Raw genomic sequence first — 16,706 nt, forward strand, 5'->3', positions numbered from 1 at the left:
ATATATAGAAGAAACTTGCTTCTTAGAGATATGGTTCTAGGTTCAGTCCTACTGTGTGGCACCTTGGGCAAGTGTTCTGCTACTATTGTCTTGGACAGACGAGAACCTTGTTAGTGGATTTGGTAGACAGAAACTGAAAGAAGCCCATGGTGTGTACATGTGTGCACCCGTGTGTATGTGTGTGTGCATGTGTGTGTGTGAGTGTGTGTGTGTATGTGTATGCTTGTCTCCCACCGCTGTTAACAACTGGTATTGCTGTGTTTATGTCCCCATAACTTAACAGTTTGGCAAAAGACACTGAGAGAAGTACCAGGCTTAAAAACCTAAGTCCAGGGGTCATTTCATTCAACTGAAAGTTCTTTAAGGCTCTGCCCCAACATTGCCACAGTCTAATGAGTGAAACAAGCAAAATATCTATATGTATATATGTATGTATATATATGTATATATATATATATATATATATACAGTATTTCATAAGTTTAAAGCTTATAAGCGATCATAATGCAATGACTAAAGGAAATAGTTTAATATTGGGGCAGATAAGCTCTTGATGGCAAAAGGTAGGTTTTCGCATGCATACAGGAAAACTTACATTTTTCTGTCAAGGGCTTATAGGCCCCATTATTAGATTATTTTCTTTAGTCATTGCACGTTGATTGCTTATAAGCTTGGACCTTATAAAATACCATTATTATTTTTTACAGATTGTAAGAATCAATGCTGCTTACCAAAAAAAAAAAACCATCACAGAAAAATGTACATATTTATATATATATATATAAATAAAATTATCATTATTAGCATTTAACCTCCTCCATTCCTCCAAGCTAGGTTTGGTTTGACAATTCGACTGGAACTGACAGCCAGAGGGCTGCACCAAGCTCCAATGTCTGCTTCTCAATAAACAGTCTTCATTCTCAAGTGTAGCCTTAGCTTCAAGCATACATACATGCATACATACAAACAAAATATATATATATATATATATATATATGTACACACACACTCTCGGAGTGGTTGGTGTTAGGAAGGGCATCCAGTGTAGAAACTCTGCCAGATCAGATTGGATCCTGGTGCAGCCATCTGGTTCGCCAGTCCTCTGTCAATTTATGCAACCCATGCTAGCATGGAAAGCAGACGTTAAACGATGATGATGATGATGATGATGATATATATACATATATACAAACATACATATACATACATACATACAAACATACATACATATATACATATGTACAAACATATATACATACATATACATACATACATAAATAGATAAATACACACACGTGTGCATGCGTACACATTCTTACATGCACACACACACATCATCATCATCTGTCTTACCTGACAACTGTGAGAAACCAGAGAAAATGCTTTGTCCATCGGTATTATTGGATTCTTTTGATTGTGAAAACATTGATACCCCAAGTGATTCTGCATTCTGATCCTATAATTGAAGTAGTAGTAGTAGTAGTAGTAGTAGTAGTAGTAGTAGTAGTAGTAAGAATAATTTCAAATTGTTGCACAATGCCAGCAATTTTGTGAGAGGGGACAAGTTTATTACATCAATCCAATTGATACGTATTCTATTAACTCCAAGAGGTCAATAGAAGTCAGCCTTGGTGGAACTGAACCCAGAGCATGAAGGTGGAATGAATGCCACAAAGCACTAGTCTAGCACAGTAAAAATTCTGCCAGCTCACTATCTTAATAATAATAATAATTATAATGATAATGATAATGATGATAATAATAATAAAATATAACAATTCTTTGGGACCCTCCCTTATGTGCAGACTGGACCATCAAAGCAAATAAACCAGATATAACTGTGAAAGACCAAAACAATAAAGTCCGTTTATTGATTGATATGAGCATAGCCGGTGACCATAATATCTCGGCAAAAGAATTTGATAAGTTCGGAAAATATAAAGATTTGTTAATCAAAATCGAAAAGATGTGGCATCTCAAGTCAGTTACAATACCAGTGATTGTAGGAGCACTTGGAATGATAAAAAAAGGGGAACTGAAAACTATTTAAGAATGATCCCTTGGCATACCATCCATGCAGAAAGTGCAAAAGATTGTCTGAACAGGTACGTCACATGTACCGAGAAGAGCATTGTCGCTGTGACTTTTCTTTTGTTTTTCCCCTTTAATTTATTTGTTTACTTTTTTGTTTTTTCCTTTTTCCCCTGTCTTTCTACCCCATGATTATGTAAATGAACAATCTGGTGTGTTTATTTTAATGGCCTACCAATGTATACAGTGGGTTTCTCTGCCCTAGGTGTCAGGAAGACACTCGACAAGAAATGGAAACAGAATTGAAAGATGATAATGAAAATTAATTATTGTTGTTGTAGTTGTTATTATTACCAGTGTACTCGTGCTGTTAGAACTGACAGCATGAAAATTATACGGAAAATAAAATGAAAAGATTACGACCTTTATCTTAATAACTGTTTCAACACCACATTTCTAGTGAAAACCCCACCACTAATGAGTTCACCTTGTTTTGGATGGTCCTTTACAATCAATTTAATATTATTACTGCTTCTACTTCTACTCAATGCAACACAAAGCTCTCCGTGGCTGAATACTGGCGATGGTAGGATGATGGCAACATTATTGAAGCTCTGCCCTTCTGATTTGTTCATAGACATTGCAAATGCTGAGATAACAGAAAACTGTCAGCTACTCATACTAAACGGAAGGTCTTTCTCACTGGGATGGAGGTTGATGAGTGGTGTAAGGGCCTCCTCTCCTTTCTTACTTCCACTAAGTATTTTTTCCATGAATGACAAAATCCTTGCTGGACAGCACTAAGATCCCGGTCCCATTCAGTAAACCTCTCATTGGATTCAGGTTCCTTAGCAACATGACTGTCGAATGCCTCTTCAAGTTCAGTATATGAGGTGGCATCCCAGAAGGCATCAGTGAATTTAAAAACTCCACTGGATAATGTACAACAGTTTCGTTATTTTCTTCAACAATGGTGTCAATGCTTCTGCAGACTGTTGCCTCACCAGGCAATAATGACATTATGTCAGTGTTTATATGAAGACAATCTTTGTTTTCAGGTGTCGAAATGATTTCTGATGGCACTCTTTCAACTGCTTCATCATTGTCTAGTAATAATTCTTCCCCAAAAACTTCTCTAACATTGTTATTTGTAGATACCATATTTTGGGGAATGTCTATGAGGTTTTCTTTCAGCCCCTCATTGTTGGAGAGAGTTCCATTTCCAACCTCTAAGAGCCACCTGTTGAGGTCACCTTGTCCAGCCATTCACATATTTTCTGTCAAACTGAGTTTTGTTACGAAATGCCAGAGTGGAGGTTGCTTAATTGAGGACTCAATTACTACTGCATTGGATCCTCTTGGGATGACAGATGCAGTTTGTCTGCAGCCCCTGCCAAGTAGCAGCACTTTTCCACTGAATGGTCTGGGCGAACAATTATTAGTTCAAAGATTTCTTCAAAACATCAATAAAAGAAAATTTAATTCTATCTTAAGTGAAAGCAACGGATATGAAACAAATGGGATGTCAAACAGTTGCAGGGGGTGGGGAGATAGTGAAGCAACAACAAAAATTAAGAAAAACAGATGATTAGAGAATGATTAAAATATCATACTAGAACATTGGCAAAAAAAAAGACTCTTTCTTGACCAATATCTAGATAAGGCTCAATTTTGTGTTGGCACTCCGTCACTTACGACGTCGAGGGTTCCAGTTAATCCAATCAACGGAACAGCCTGCTCATGAAATTAATGTGCAAGTGGCTGAGCACTCCACAGACATGTGTACCCTTAACATACTTCTCGGGGATATTCAGCATGACACAGTGTGACAAGGCTGACCCTTTGAATTACAGGCACATAGATAAGGCTCAATAAAATCAGATAAAAGAATAGTCATGTTGAAACTGTGACCACAATTGTGCCATGCTGATCATGGCACAAGACTAAAACCATTCCATTAGAAATCATGCAAAAGATAGCAGCAACATATAATTCAGAGATGGATGAAGAAATAATCACATTGTATCCTGGCTACTCAAAACAGAACATATGAACAAATACAATAAGGGTTATAAGGTTCAAATAATAGAAGCAAATGCAACCTACATCATGGAAAACCCCCCAACGGTTCTCAAAGATACTCTGAAATGTGCTAATTTACAGAGAGTGTGTGTTTTGTGGCAAATCCTCAAATTCATTATTGCCCAAGAATATCAGAGGAAATGTCTTTTAACACATTAATTCCAGCAGCCAACAGTATCTTTCTGAAATAAATGGGAAAAACTAACCATCTTTGGTAAGATTTGGAAATAAACATATCCAGAATGTAAAAGAGATGCAATCTTTATAATAATGATAGATGACTTGAAGGGATAATAAAATGAAGTATAGACAATTATATATCCAAATCATTAGTACCTACATCAACACATAACAACATACAGAAAACCGCAGTACTAAACATTGCGCACATGTTCCATACTCTAAATACAATTTCAGAAAACACATAACAACACACATTCTAAATACACAGATTCATGATGAGTTATTTAGTGAGAGAATACATTAACAATAGGACTATTAAAATGATGATAATAAGAATTTACAAAAATTGTGTAGGTGCAAATCTAAATGCAAACATTATAGCTAAATATATGCATTTGTCTATGGGTATCTTTCTATAATTTGCTGTCACTAATGTATGTGGGTGTATTGGAATATACTGCCTTCAATATATATATATATATATATATATATATATATATATATATATAATGTGTGTATAGGGAAATGATACATTTTTAATTATGTGGTTTTTCTAATTGTGGAGTGGGTAAATGGGAGCTAATATCTTTATATATATATAACAATCAATGCCAGCCCCCACCACCCCAACTGGCTCCTGTGCCAGTGGCACGTAAAAAGCACCATCTGAATGTGGTCAATGCCAGTGCCGCCTGACTGGCTCCCATACCGGTGGCACGTAAAAAACACCCACTACACTCTCAGAGTGATTGGCGTTAGGAAGGGCATCCAGCTGTAGAAACACTGCCAGATTATATTGGAGCCTGGTGCAGCTTCCTAGCTTGCCAGTCCCCAGTCAAAGCGTCCAACCCATGCCAGCATGGAAAATGGACATTAAACAATGATGATGATCTCTAATTATTACACAGTAAATAATTCATGGCATTGCCAATTCAAATTTGTGAGACTTACTTTCTAAAGAATGTGTAGTCAACTTCTCATGTTATCTGCTCTAGAATTCTTTCAGAAATAGCAATGATTTTTTTACCCCTTGATGTCTTAACCCTTTCGATACCATCCCAGCCAAAACTGCCTCTGGCTCTGTGATACAAATATCTTGTTTACGTAAGTTTTGAATTAAAATCTTCCACCAAACCTTAGTCAGTCACAATTTATGCTCCTAACACCAGCTTAATGATAACTGAGTTATTTTACTAAATTCTTTGTTACATTTAAAATTAATCGAAAGAAACAGAGCATCTCAAACTAAATACAGTAAAAAAAAGGATTACACTGACTGTCAGCCAGCTCAGTATCTCAAAATGGTTTGTCATTGCTTTCTTTAGATAATACAATGACGAAACTACTTTCAATTAATTCTCCTGTGAAAACATCTGATGTTAGAATAACCAAACAGAACTATTTTAATATAATCTCTGACATTCAATATTAGAAATAAATTGTAAAATAAAGCAATAACTCTTACAAAATTTTAATTTAGAATAGTATCCTTCCATAAAGTACCCTTATGCCAGCAAGTATTACATGAATTTTGTTTTCCCAGCTTGAGAAATTATCATCAGAAGTTAAAATTCCACTGGATGGCATTCATTGAAATAGGCAAGACAACATGTAGAAAAGAAAGGAAAACAAAACCAAGGGCTGAGTAGCCCTTCATCATCATCATCATCATCATCATCATCATCATTTAACATCCGCTTTCCATGTGGGCATGGGTTGGATGGTTTGACTGAAAAACTGGTAAGCCAGGGGACTGGACCAGGTTCCAGTCTGATTCAGTAAGGTTTCTATGGCTGGATGCCCTTCCTAACGCCAACCACTCTGAGAGTATAGTGGGTGTTTTTTACGTGTCCCTGGCACTTTAAATATTTAGATAAATTGTTCAAAGACCTCATTTTTTTACAAAGTGTTGAAATTTTCGTTACTGTATTTGATAGCACAGAACACAATTTTTTTCAAAATAAAACTTACCTCAAATAATCACACCTAGACCTATATGTAAAATTGAGCCTCCCATAAGTTTTAATACATGAAAAACTATTTTTTCCTAAATATACATTACTAAAATTGGGGTGTGTCTAATATACTCGTGTATCTTTTATGCCATCAAATACAATCATGTTAGTCACTAAACAAAGAATGGAATCTGTTTTCAAATGATGATTTAGCTGGAAATTTGCTATAGAAAGCAAACAATGCAATTTGTGAATACTAGTTTGAACTCATTATCGCAGTCAATATTTTGGACTCTTGGACAATTTTTTTTTTTAATATTTCAAAGATAAACATACAACATATTAAAGCACGTGTACCAAATAAACAAAATCCCACAAACCTGTTTGTCGAAAAATGACTGAAGAAAGAAATTGGAATCTGGTGTGGCTTTTGCTGCTTCAGGTATCTGCAACAGAAGGAATCAATGTACCATTTTTGACAACATAAAAAAAAAATTCATATTCTTTAAAAAAAAAGTCTCAAAGAGTCACCCTAGTTCCTTTATGCAAATTTGGACCTAAATTACATGCCTTAATGCACTAAATACACTTTTTTTCTTTTTTCCTGAATATGCACCACTGAAATTGGGGCGCATCTATGTCCATGCATCTTTTATGCTATCACATATTGTAATATTTTGAGTTTGAAAAGTTTACAAAGAAAATATACACTTCTCTTCTTATACAATATTACAATGCATCTACAGGCACTATTATTAATACTATGTAATACATTGGAATGCCAAGGCAGCGAGCTAGCAGAAATGTTAGCACACTAGACAAAAGCTACCAGTATTTTGTCTGTCTTTACATTCTGAGTTCAAATTCCACCGAGGTCAACTTTGCCTTTCATCCTTTCAGGGTCGATAAATCAAGTACCAGTTGCATACTGGGGTTAATCTAATCGATTGGCCCCCTCCCCAAAAATTTCGGGCCTTGTGCCTAGAGAAGAAAAGACTATTTTGAGTTTGAAAAATTTACAAAGAAAATATACACTTCTCTTTTTATATGATGTTACAATGCACCTACAAGCACTATCATTAATAGTGTGTAATATTTTGGAATGCTCTGTAATGCTATATTGAGTGACCAGTGTCTGCAGATTTGGAAAATCACAACACCCATTCACGTGTTCTGGTCATCCTTAAATTAGTAACTGTGATTTGCTATATGCAGTCATGCATACAAATACAATCAAAGGATTTATTATTTCAGAAAACCACGCTTTAGAATATTTAAGTCTTCCAAGTTATAAGGTGAACTCATTGGTACTGGAGCCACAAAAAAAAGGCAACAAGAACACTCTGGAAGGCAGCTAGCATCAAAAACATTTTTCATCCATAGATACCATGCCAAAACTGAGACATCAATGCTAGATGCATCCCCACTCCTCATCAGATCCTGTCAAACAAGCCAGCCTATGCCATTATGGAAAGCAGATATAAAATTATGGCAATGTAAGTGGTCATGGTTCTCTAAAGAATATATAAATGGGTTGAACATAAACATTCATCTGATATGTTATTCTGGAGTTAGTCATTTTCTACATCTATCATAATATATTCTTTAATATATTACATCTCAGACATGTGTATATATTAAAGCTATTCCTATGGAATATTCAATGTTTAAATAATATATTTGACAAGTTATTCCTTTTTTTTTTTCATTTTAAACATTCCCGAGTAAAATTAATTCAAGAACATATTGGTGTGTTTCAATATTTCATCTTCTATACAAATCCGAATTAAATTTTCAGTTATAAAATATGATAGTATTCGTATGTATTTGTAGAGAAAATAAATAATAATTCTTTATTCTTTGAAACAAATTATAAAACTTTTTAAATAATTTGAAAAACTGGAAACTGCAAACTTAAGTTCCATCTCTTCCTTTTAATTTATTTTATTTTTACATTTCCCTATGATTGAAAATTGAAAATTTGAAATGTTATTGTGTAATATTTCATATTACACAATACCAACATATGTAAAATTCGGTACAAAACATTGTAGTTATAATTCATTGAGAGTGTCAATAGAATTACAATAATATAGGCTTCAAAATTAGTTCTGATCAATATTTGTTTGCCATTTAAAATACATATAATTAACTAAATAAGAATTCCCATCTGTACAAAAGAAATATTTAAACTGATAACACTACAATTTGAAACAAGATCCTAACTTAAGAGACCACTGCAATGAATGAACATACTTAACTAACCCAAAAGATCTTCACTGATTAACAAACCTAACATTCCAGGCATCTTTTATTTCCATATGTTATCAGCAAATATTATTTTTAATTCAAAATATCTTCTGAGTTAGATAGCCTGGACTATGGTTTTACTGTTGAATCATTGGTTTGCCCTTAACCCGTTACCTACCAGTGATCTCATATGAGATCACTTAAAAATTACAAATTTCGTAATTGTCTGTCAATATTTACACATATCTAACCTTTTTGCTTTATCTACTAGGTATATTTCTCTGATATTCAAATGAGGTTTGCTAATTTTTCACCCAATATCTCGCTTATTTCTATTTAAAATGTTATTTTGAAATGTTATTTTGATCATTCCAGAGTGTTTCTAAGGCTGTTTTATGCTAGAAATCAAAGTTTTATAAAAAGAATTCCAGTTAATAGAATTATGGGAGGTAATGGGTTAACAGAATGTTTCTCTTAAAGTTTGCCTGGAGCATGCTAGCATCATTTCTTTCAAGCCTTCACATGTCCTCTGCAGTCGCAGCTCATGTTTCTCTGCCATGCAACATAGCTGTTTGTTCTCTACATTTAGCAGCCTTTCATAATGACACTTTCAAGCCTCTTTCTTTGTAGAATCACTAATAGCAAGTGAACTATCATTCATACGAACACACTTCTTTCCTACAACATCACAATTTTTGCTGAGACACTGTCGTGCAAACCAAAGTATTTCAAACTGCAGGTCCTCACTCTTCAAAACATTGGCAAACTTCTTCCTTTCTGCTTCTCCTCTGGCTAAGTGTAACCATCTCGTAGCTTCCCTTCTAGCTACCTGATATAGTTCTTTGCTACTGCCACCCTTCCAGTCCTTCCATGCCTGTTTCTTTGCTCTAATGGCCCTGTCAACAACATCACCATGTTGGGACTTTGCACCTGCCACAAATTTGGTCTGGGCTCTCAGCAAGTTGTCCCATAGGAACTTCCACTTTTCCTCTTTGCTAGATGTATGTAACTCCTCCTCCTTCTCCTTAAATGCTTCAGCTTGTGCATCTCATAATCTCTGTCAATCAAAAGGACCCTTAAGCTTCCAGATCCTTCTTTTCTAGACTGGCTTGCTTCTTGGAATTCTTCTAGCCTGTAGTCTGAAGTCACAAATGACTAACCTATGCTGAGGGGTACATTCTTCACCAAGGAAGGTCTTTGTGTTTAAGAGCAACCATGTATCTCACTTTCTTATGAGAATGTAGTCAATCTGGCTAGCAGGCTTCCTGGGGTTCTTGTTACAGATCATAAGTTATTTGCACCACAGAATTCCAGAAGCTTTGTTCCCACCTCAATATGGGAAACAACTCCCTGGTCATCATGTACACCATGGAAAACACCTGGTTGTTGCCCAACATGTCCGTTGAAGTCACCAGCCACGAAGGGAAGGTTACTGTTATTTGTCTTTGAGGTAGTCTGCAAAAGAATGTCAAAACAATGCTTCAAAAATATGCATTCATCTAACCCATACTTACATGGAAAGAAAATTTTATTTTAAACAAACAAAATCAATATTAAACGCATTAATATTATTTACTACCTGTTTCTTGCTTTCATCTGATTGGAGAAACATTGGTCTGTTCGACATAGTAGGCATGCCTGGAGATGAATGAAACTTTTTCAATATCCTTTGATGTTCGTTGAAATCAAAGGTACTTTCCTGAAAAGCATCTTGGCTGATGTTACTGTTCTCAGATTTGCTCAAGGCAGTTTCTTCTGTTTGAAAATAGGTTTAAATATTCAATATTTTAAACTTAACCAATCAACTCAAAGACTTCTGAATGAAAATATATTAAAATTTAAGATAGAAAAGCCATGAGGTTGGGAAGTAAACGTTTTAGCACACAACCATATTTGCATTAGAATCTAAGTTCCCTAAATAAATGATGGTACCAAGAATATTGTGTTTTCTTTTATAACACTAATAAAGGACACAGTGAGTTAACTGTTCGCTCAAAATACAATGCATTTTGTGTTTTAGATAATTAATAAAACAACAAATACTAAATTAAGACTTGCTTAATGATTCTAGAAACAAACATGAAAAATTTAGGGAAAAATAAACATTGGATGAGTAGCATAATTTTTACCAATTTCATTAGAGGTTGAAGTTTGTTGAACATTTTCTAAAGTTGGTTGCAAAGGTGAAGTCATTTTCTGCTTTTGAAGATTTTTCATACTAAGCGAAGAACAGAATGTGGCTAGTTGCTGTGATGGTGCTTGAATTTGGAAATGTTCTTCATCTGACATGGGAGAGAGTTTGGGAGTGGTTGCTACAGTTATAGGTACTGCAACTTTTTTCAGTTTATCCATCGAAGAAGAAGATAGGGAGAAAGTAGACATGGGCCCTGGCAGCTGCAGATTTTTAGTTGGAACTGTTAGAGATTTTGGGTATATGTTTTGAGACGGTGATTTGGTGGTTGCAGGAACAGCCCATAATTGTCTAGGTCCTATGCCAGGAGATTTAGGTAGTGACTTTGAAGGGCACAATGGTTTCACTCCAGAAAAGGATAGTGGTAAATATTTTGTAGTTCTAGAAATATCTGCCAATTCTTCATATTTTGGTGCATTAACACGCTTTATAAGAGGTTGCAGTAACTGTGCATTTGTATGATTGGTCACCTGGTAAAAATAAAAATAATAAAATGAAATACAGCACACATCTTCAACACATTTACATGTTTTTTTGTTTTTCTTTTTTTAACAGTGGAGCATCATAAAGAAATCAAGTGATTGGTTTTGGATAGTAAGAGACATTAAAGCAAGATGTGAAAGGTACAATAGCATACAGTAATGTTTTGTTGAAATGAGATTCAAATCTTCTTTTTATTCCAAGTGAGAGGAATTTCGGGTAAATGGCTTCATGTCATTCAAAAAGTATTATAAAAGTAATATCTTACATACACACATAGTCATCATCATCATTTAACATCCCTTTTCCATGCTGGCATGAGTTAGATGGCTTGACAGGAACCGGCAAGGCCAGAGGCCTCACCAGGTACCATAGTCTGTTTTGGCTTGGTTTCTATGGCTGGCTGCCCTTCCTAATGCCGACCACTTTACAGAGTGTACTGTGTACTTTTTACATGGCACAAACCCCAGTGCTTTTTATGTTACACCAACACCAGAGCCTTTTATATGGCACCAACAGCAATACTTTTTACATGGCACCTTGGTTTTAGGATCAGATGGCTGGCAGGTTTCCTGATGTTGGTGTTGCAAACCATCAAGTCATTCACATCACAGAACTCCAGCAGGCTTGTTCCCTCCTTATTTCTGTAACCAAAGCCATAGTCTCCATGCACTCCATGAAAACCATCAGAGTGTTTCCCAGCATGGCCACTGAAGTCCCCTTCCACAAAGAGAATGTCATTGTCTTTTGTCATTGAGGTATTCTGCAGAAGGCATTCGTAGAAACAGTCCTCATGAAGATTTTCAAGTCTGGCATGTGGAGAATAAGCAAATAAGACAAATGATATTGTTACATTAAACAGGATTAATCTTAGCTTAATAATCCTATCACACACTTCAGTCACCTTATCTACTACCTCAATCATCTTATCCACTCATTTCTCTGCCAAAAGAATACCTATGCCACCTCACCCAGCATTGCTGCCCAGAAGCACTTGTATGTCTCTCGTCTGTGAGCTGTCTAGTTGTGGCTCCTCTCCATCATACCTCTTGCACACAGCACACATTTACACACCTCCACTCAAGCATTTCAACAATCTCACCAGACCACATAACTACGCACTCATAAAAACAGTTCACAGGTCATAAAATCGTCATATGCAATATCTATTTATGAAGAGTTTCACTCAAGAACACAGGACACCACTCAATCCAGAAATTGAAACCATGACTTGCAATCATGAGTGTAACACACAAATCTCTAGGCACATGCCCTCATGCCACACTATATTACTGGTACATATTAACCCTGGTATGATGAAAGCCAAAGCCAGTTCTAGTAGACCTTGAATCTAGAGCAAATAAGAAAAGCTAAAATAATGCTAGGCATTCAGGCTTATATTGATTTCTTTTATGTATTTTTCATTTCAATATCATAATCTCCAGAAAGGGATTGCAACAATTAATTTAAAATAATTCATTATCAAGAAGATGTAGAAGAATTATTTTAACTATTCCTCGTGGAACCACTTAATTCAACCCATTGTTATCCATTGTGACTTATTTCCTCAATAACAATTTTCTTCATCATAAATCACAATTAGTTTTGACTGCTAGGAATGTTCCTATTCAAAGCATCACATTGTCTAGGTAACAAATGAAATTTCATATTAGCTTTAATTTTGTCAAAGGGACTGTCATTAACATAATGAATTATTCTCTTTGAACCCATTGGATCAATTAATCACAATGCAGCATTATTTGCTCTTCAAAAACATCCAATCTCTTTATATCACATACAAACACACACACACATATTTCATATCACATACACACGCAAACTTTATATCATATACATATACACACACACATATACAAATTTTATATCACATGCACACAGATACAAAATTTATACCATATATACAGGTATTTTATGACACACACATATTAAATCATGCACATACAGTTTATATCCAACACATATATTTTGTCAATAGCCTATTGTTTACAATCATTCACTTATTGTGTATTTTGAAAAACACACTTTTAAAATTGTTCCTATTAGGAAAGATTTCTAGGATCTTCCATTATGAATTATTGAAAGGCTAAAGTTAGTATAGTTAATGATCTGACTGAATTGATGTATTTTAATAATAACCGAGAGGTAAAAACTGTAGGTGGAATGTCAGTTCCAGAGAGATGCAGGGGGGAAAATATCAATATGTAATGTGATTAATTCTAGCAACAGGAAGTGAGAGACAGTGTGGGTATTGAAATAATTGAAGGTAAAAGTTAGACATATTTAAGAGTGGGTAGAATAGTGCAAAGTTCAGAAAAGTTACAGTAAAAACAATAGGGTGATAGGCTTGATGGTAAGCTGGACACTGAAAATAACAATGTATTTTAACAATGTATATAGATGTGATGGAGTTGCTTTCTTTAGCTTTAAATTGTGGAATATATATATGAAAAAATATTGTATTTTATATAAGTTTTCTAATGTAGAGGAGGAGCAGGTATGGCTGTGTGGTTGAGAAATTCACTTCTCAACCACGCAGGTCCAAGTTCAGTCCTGATGTGTAGCACATCAGACAAGTGTCTTTTACTGAAGCCTCAGACTGAAACTCTACAAAGCCTGTCATATAGGTGTGAATGTGTATGTATGTATGTGTCCAGGTGTGCATCTGTCTGTGTGTGTGTGTGTCCAGATGTATTTGTTTCCAAGTGTGCATGTTTCCAGATGTGTGTACATGTGTGTGTGTGTCTCCAGGTGTGTGTGTCCAGATGTGTGTGTGTGTGTGTGTGTGTATGTACATGCATGTGTGTGTATGTACATGCATGTGTGTGTATGTACATGCAGGTGTGTGTGCGTGTCCAGGTGTGTGTGCATGTCCAGGTGTGTGTGTGTGTGTGTGTGTGTGTGTGTGTGTGTGTGTGCACGCGCATGTGTGTGTGTGCGCGCATGTGTGTGTGTGTGTGTAAATGTTTACATTCTGTGCTCCACATGAAAAAGCAATGAACACAAGTGACAAAGTTCAAAATCATTCTCCATCAATAGATCATCTTCTAGCTCTGCACGTCTAAAGGTGTGGAATAAAAAAGAAATACTCCTTCTCTTGCAAAACAAGGGGTAATTAGCAACAGAAACAGCATGCAGCTGTAAAACAATGATTCAATGGCATGGATTCACCTAACCCATACTGGCACGGGAAAACAGGCATAAACAAAAGAAAGAATATTAAATGATAAGTTATAATGTAATTTATGTAACATTTGATAGAAGTTCTTATAGAAAACAGCTACGAAAGCTGTAAAAGCTACAAGAAATCAAAATAATGAAAATAATACCTTTTATCCTTTATCTTTTATATGTTTCAGTCATTAGACTGTGACCACGGTGGGGCACCACCGAAAAAGGTTTAGCTCAACAAACTAACGTCAGTACTATCTTTTAAAGAATGACACTTATTTGGTCAGCTTCTTTTCTTAAACTGATAGGTCACAAAGATATGACCAAACTTCAATTCCTTGGTTTTGATTTCTCACTTTTGTCTCATTTCACGTAACATCTTTAATTAAGGCCCTCAAGAAAATCAAGAATACTAAATGATTCCATTTCATCTCTCTTATAACTCAAAGCCTTCTGCTTATGTAAACCAATCAGTTTATTGATGGCTGAGATCAGTACAATATTCCAAGCACTGGAGGCAGTTTAAAATGTTCCAAAAAGCACTAAAGTCTTCAAATATTCTTATTTTTAAAAGATAAAGAAAATGTCTAATCATCTCACAAGAAATGTTGCTACAGAGAGAACACAGGATTGCCATGAAAGAGGTCTAGACAGAGTCCCAATTGTGTGGAAGAGTTTTCATGTTTTTTTTTATGTCAGAACTTCTTGTATTTAAACTCATCGATGTTTACTATGGAAAATGGATTTGACATTATTTTTCATCTTTTACTTGTTTTGGTCATCAGACTGCCTTGAAGTATTTTAGCCAAGCGAATGAACCCCAATATTTATTTATTTTTTTGAAGCCTGGTACTTATTCTATTCATCTGTTTTGCCAACATAAACACACCCACAGCAGTTACCAAGCAGTGGTGGGGGACAAACACAGACATAAAGACACACAACACCACATATTCACACACACACATAAAATGGGCTTCTTTCAGTTTTCATTGACCAAATCCACACACTAGGCTTTAGTCAGCCTGCTGCTATAGTAGAAGACACTTGTCCAAGGTACCATGCAGTGGAACTGAGCCCAGAACCGTGTGGTTGGGAAGCAAACTTCTTACCACATAGCCATGCCTGCACTCTGTGGTATCAAATACTATTATATAGTAAGAGTATATAGATTGTCTCTATTTGGCTTAAAAGGCAGTAAACAAACACTACAATGATTAAAAGTTAAAATACTAAAAATGATATTTTAGTATCTAATTTACAATACTCAACAGGATAGAAAAAAGAAAAAATAAATATATTTTCTGCTTATTCAGTATAATGCAACATCAATGTTTTTTTACCAAATAGTAAAAATTCTAAGTATTATTAAATTAGATGATGCTGGTCTAGAAACATTTTTATATATTTTAAATAGAATTTATCATTTTTAAAATTTGGACAGAATATTTTTAGATTTAAAAATAAAAAAAAAAAACATGTACTAATTCATTTTTAGTGATGAGACTTCACAAAGATAAAAGCTAAATATTTGAATAACTATCAAAAATTTAAAAACAAAAACAAAAAAAAACCCCCAATGATTATGTACTATTTACTTCCAAAATATTTCCATTTGTGACTGAAATCAAAGTAATGAATATGGTTTCTAGATTTTTATTTAATTTAGGATTTTGATTGTTGAATTAAAACCACTCAAGTATAGAAATAACACTTAAATACTTGCTATGACTTAGCTATCAAAAACTGTGTACCAGCAATTTATTTTTATTAGAAATATTTTAAAATTATTCCAACAATAAACCGACATATAATTTATGAAAATATATTTTGAAACAATAGAATTTTAGAAAACTAGGAAATAAGATCAGATTTGTGTATAAAAATAATAACTCTTGGTTCCATAGGAGTTTCCTTTGGCAAAAGAGAAACACAAGATTCTGATGGATCAAAGTAAATTTTTTCCACAGTGTATATTGTCACTATGTGTTGCAGAGTAGAGTGGAGGCGCAATGGTCCAGTGGTTAGGGCAGCGGACTCACAGTCATAGGATCACAGTTTCGATTCCCAGACCGAGCGTTGTGAGTGTTTATTGAGCGAAAACACCTAAAGCTCCACGAGGCTCAGGCAGGGGATGGTGGTGAACCCTGCTGTACTCTTTCACCACAACTTTCTCTCACTCTTACTTCCTGTTTCTGTTGTGCCTGTAATTCAAAGGGCCAGCTTTGTCATACTGTGTCACGCTGAATACCCCCAAGAACTACGTTAACGGTACATGTGTCTGTGGAGTGCTCAGCCACTTGCACGTTAATTTCACGAGCAGGCTGTTTTCGTTGGTCGGATCA

General features: G+C 35.1%; 1 protein-coding gene across 2 annotated transcripts in view; it reads right to left on the reverse strand.

The window, feature by feature from the left end:
• Positions 1-16,706, reverse strand: part of LOC106871211 (uncharacterized) — a 168,234-nt gene that overhangs the window by 1,694 nt on the left and 149,834 nt on the right. For both annotated transcript variants that reach the window (XM_014917558.2, XM_014917557.2), the window contains exons 10-13: positions 10,631-11,162; positions 10,081-10,256; positions 6,632-6,697; positions 1,354-1,456 (exon numbers count right to left, since the gene is read on the reverse strand). In XM_014917558.2, the coding sequence (XP_014773044.1) occupies positions 1,354-1,456; positions 6,632-6,697; positions 10,081-10,256; positions 10,631-11,162 (877 nt within the window). The remainder of the gene's footprint in view (positions 1-1,353; positions 1,457-6,631; positions 6,698-10,080; positions 10,257-10,630; positions 11,163-16,706) is intronic.

Source organism: Octopus bimaculoides, chromosome 12 (assembly GCF_001194135.2).
Source record: "Octopus bimaculoides isolate UCB-OBI-ISO-001 chromosome 12, ASM119413v2, whole genome shotgun sequence".
Taxonomy (NCBI): Eukaryota; Metazoa; Mollusca; class Cephalopoda; order Octopoda; family Octopodidae; genus Octopus; species Octopus bimaculoides.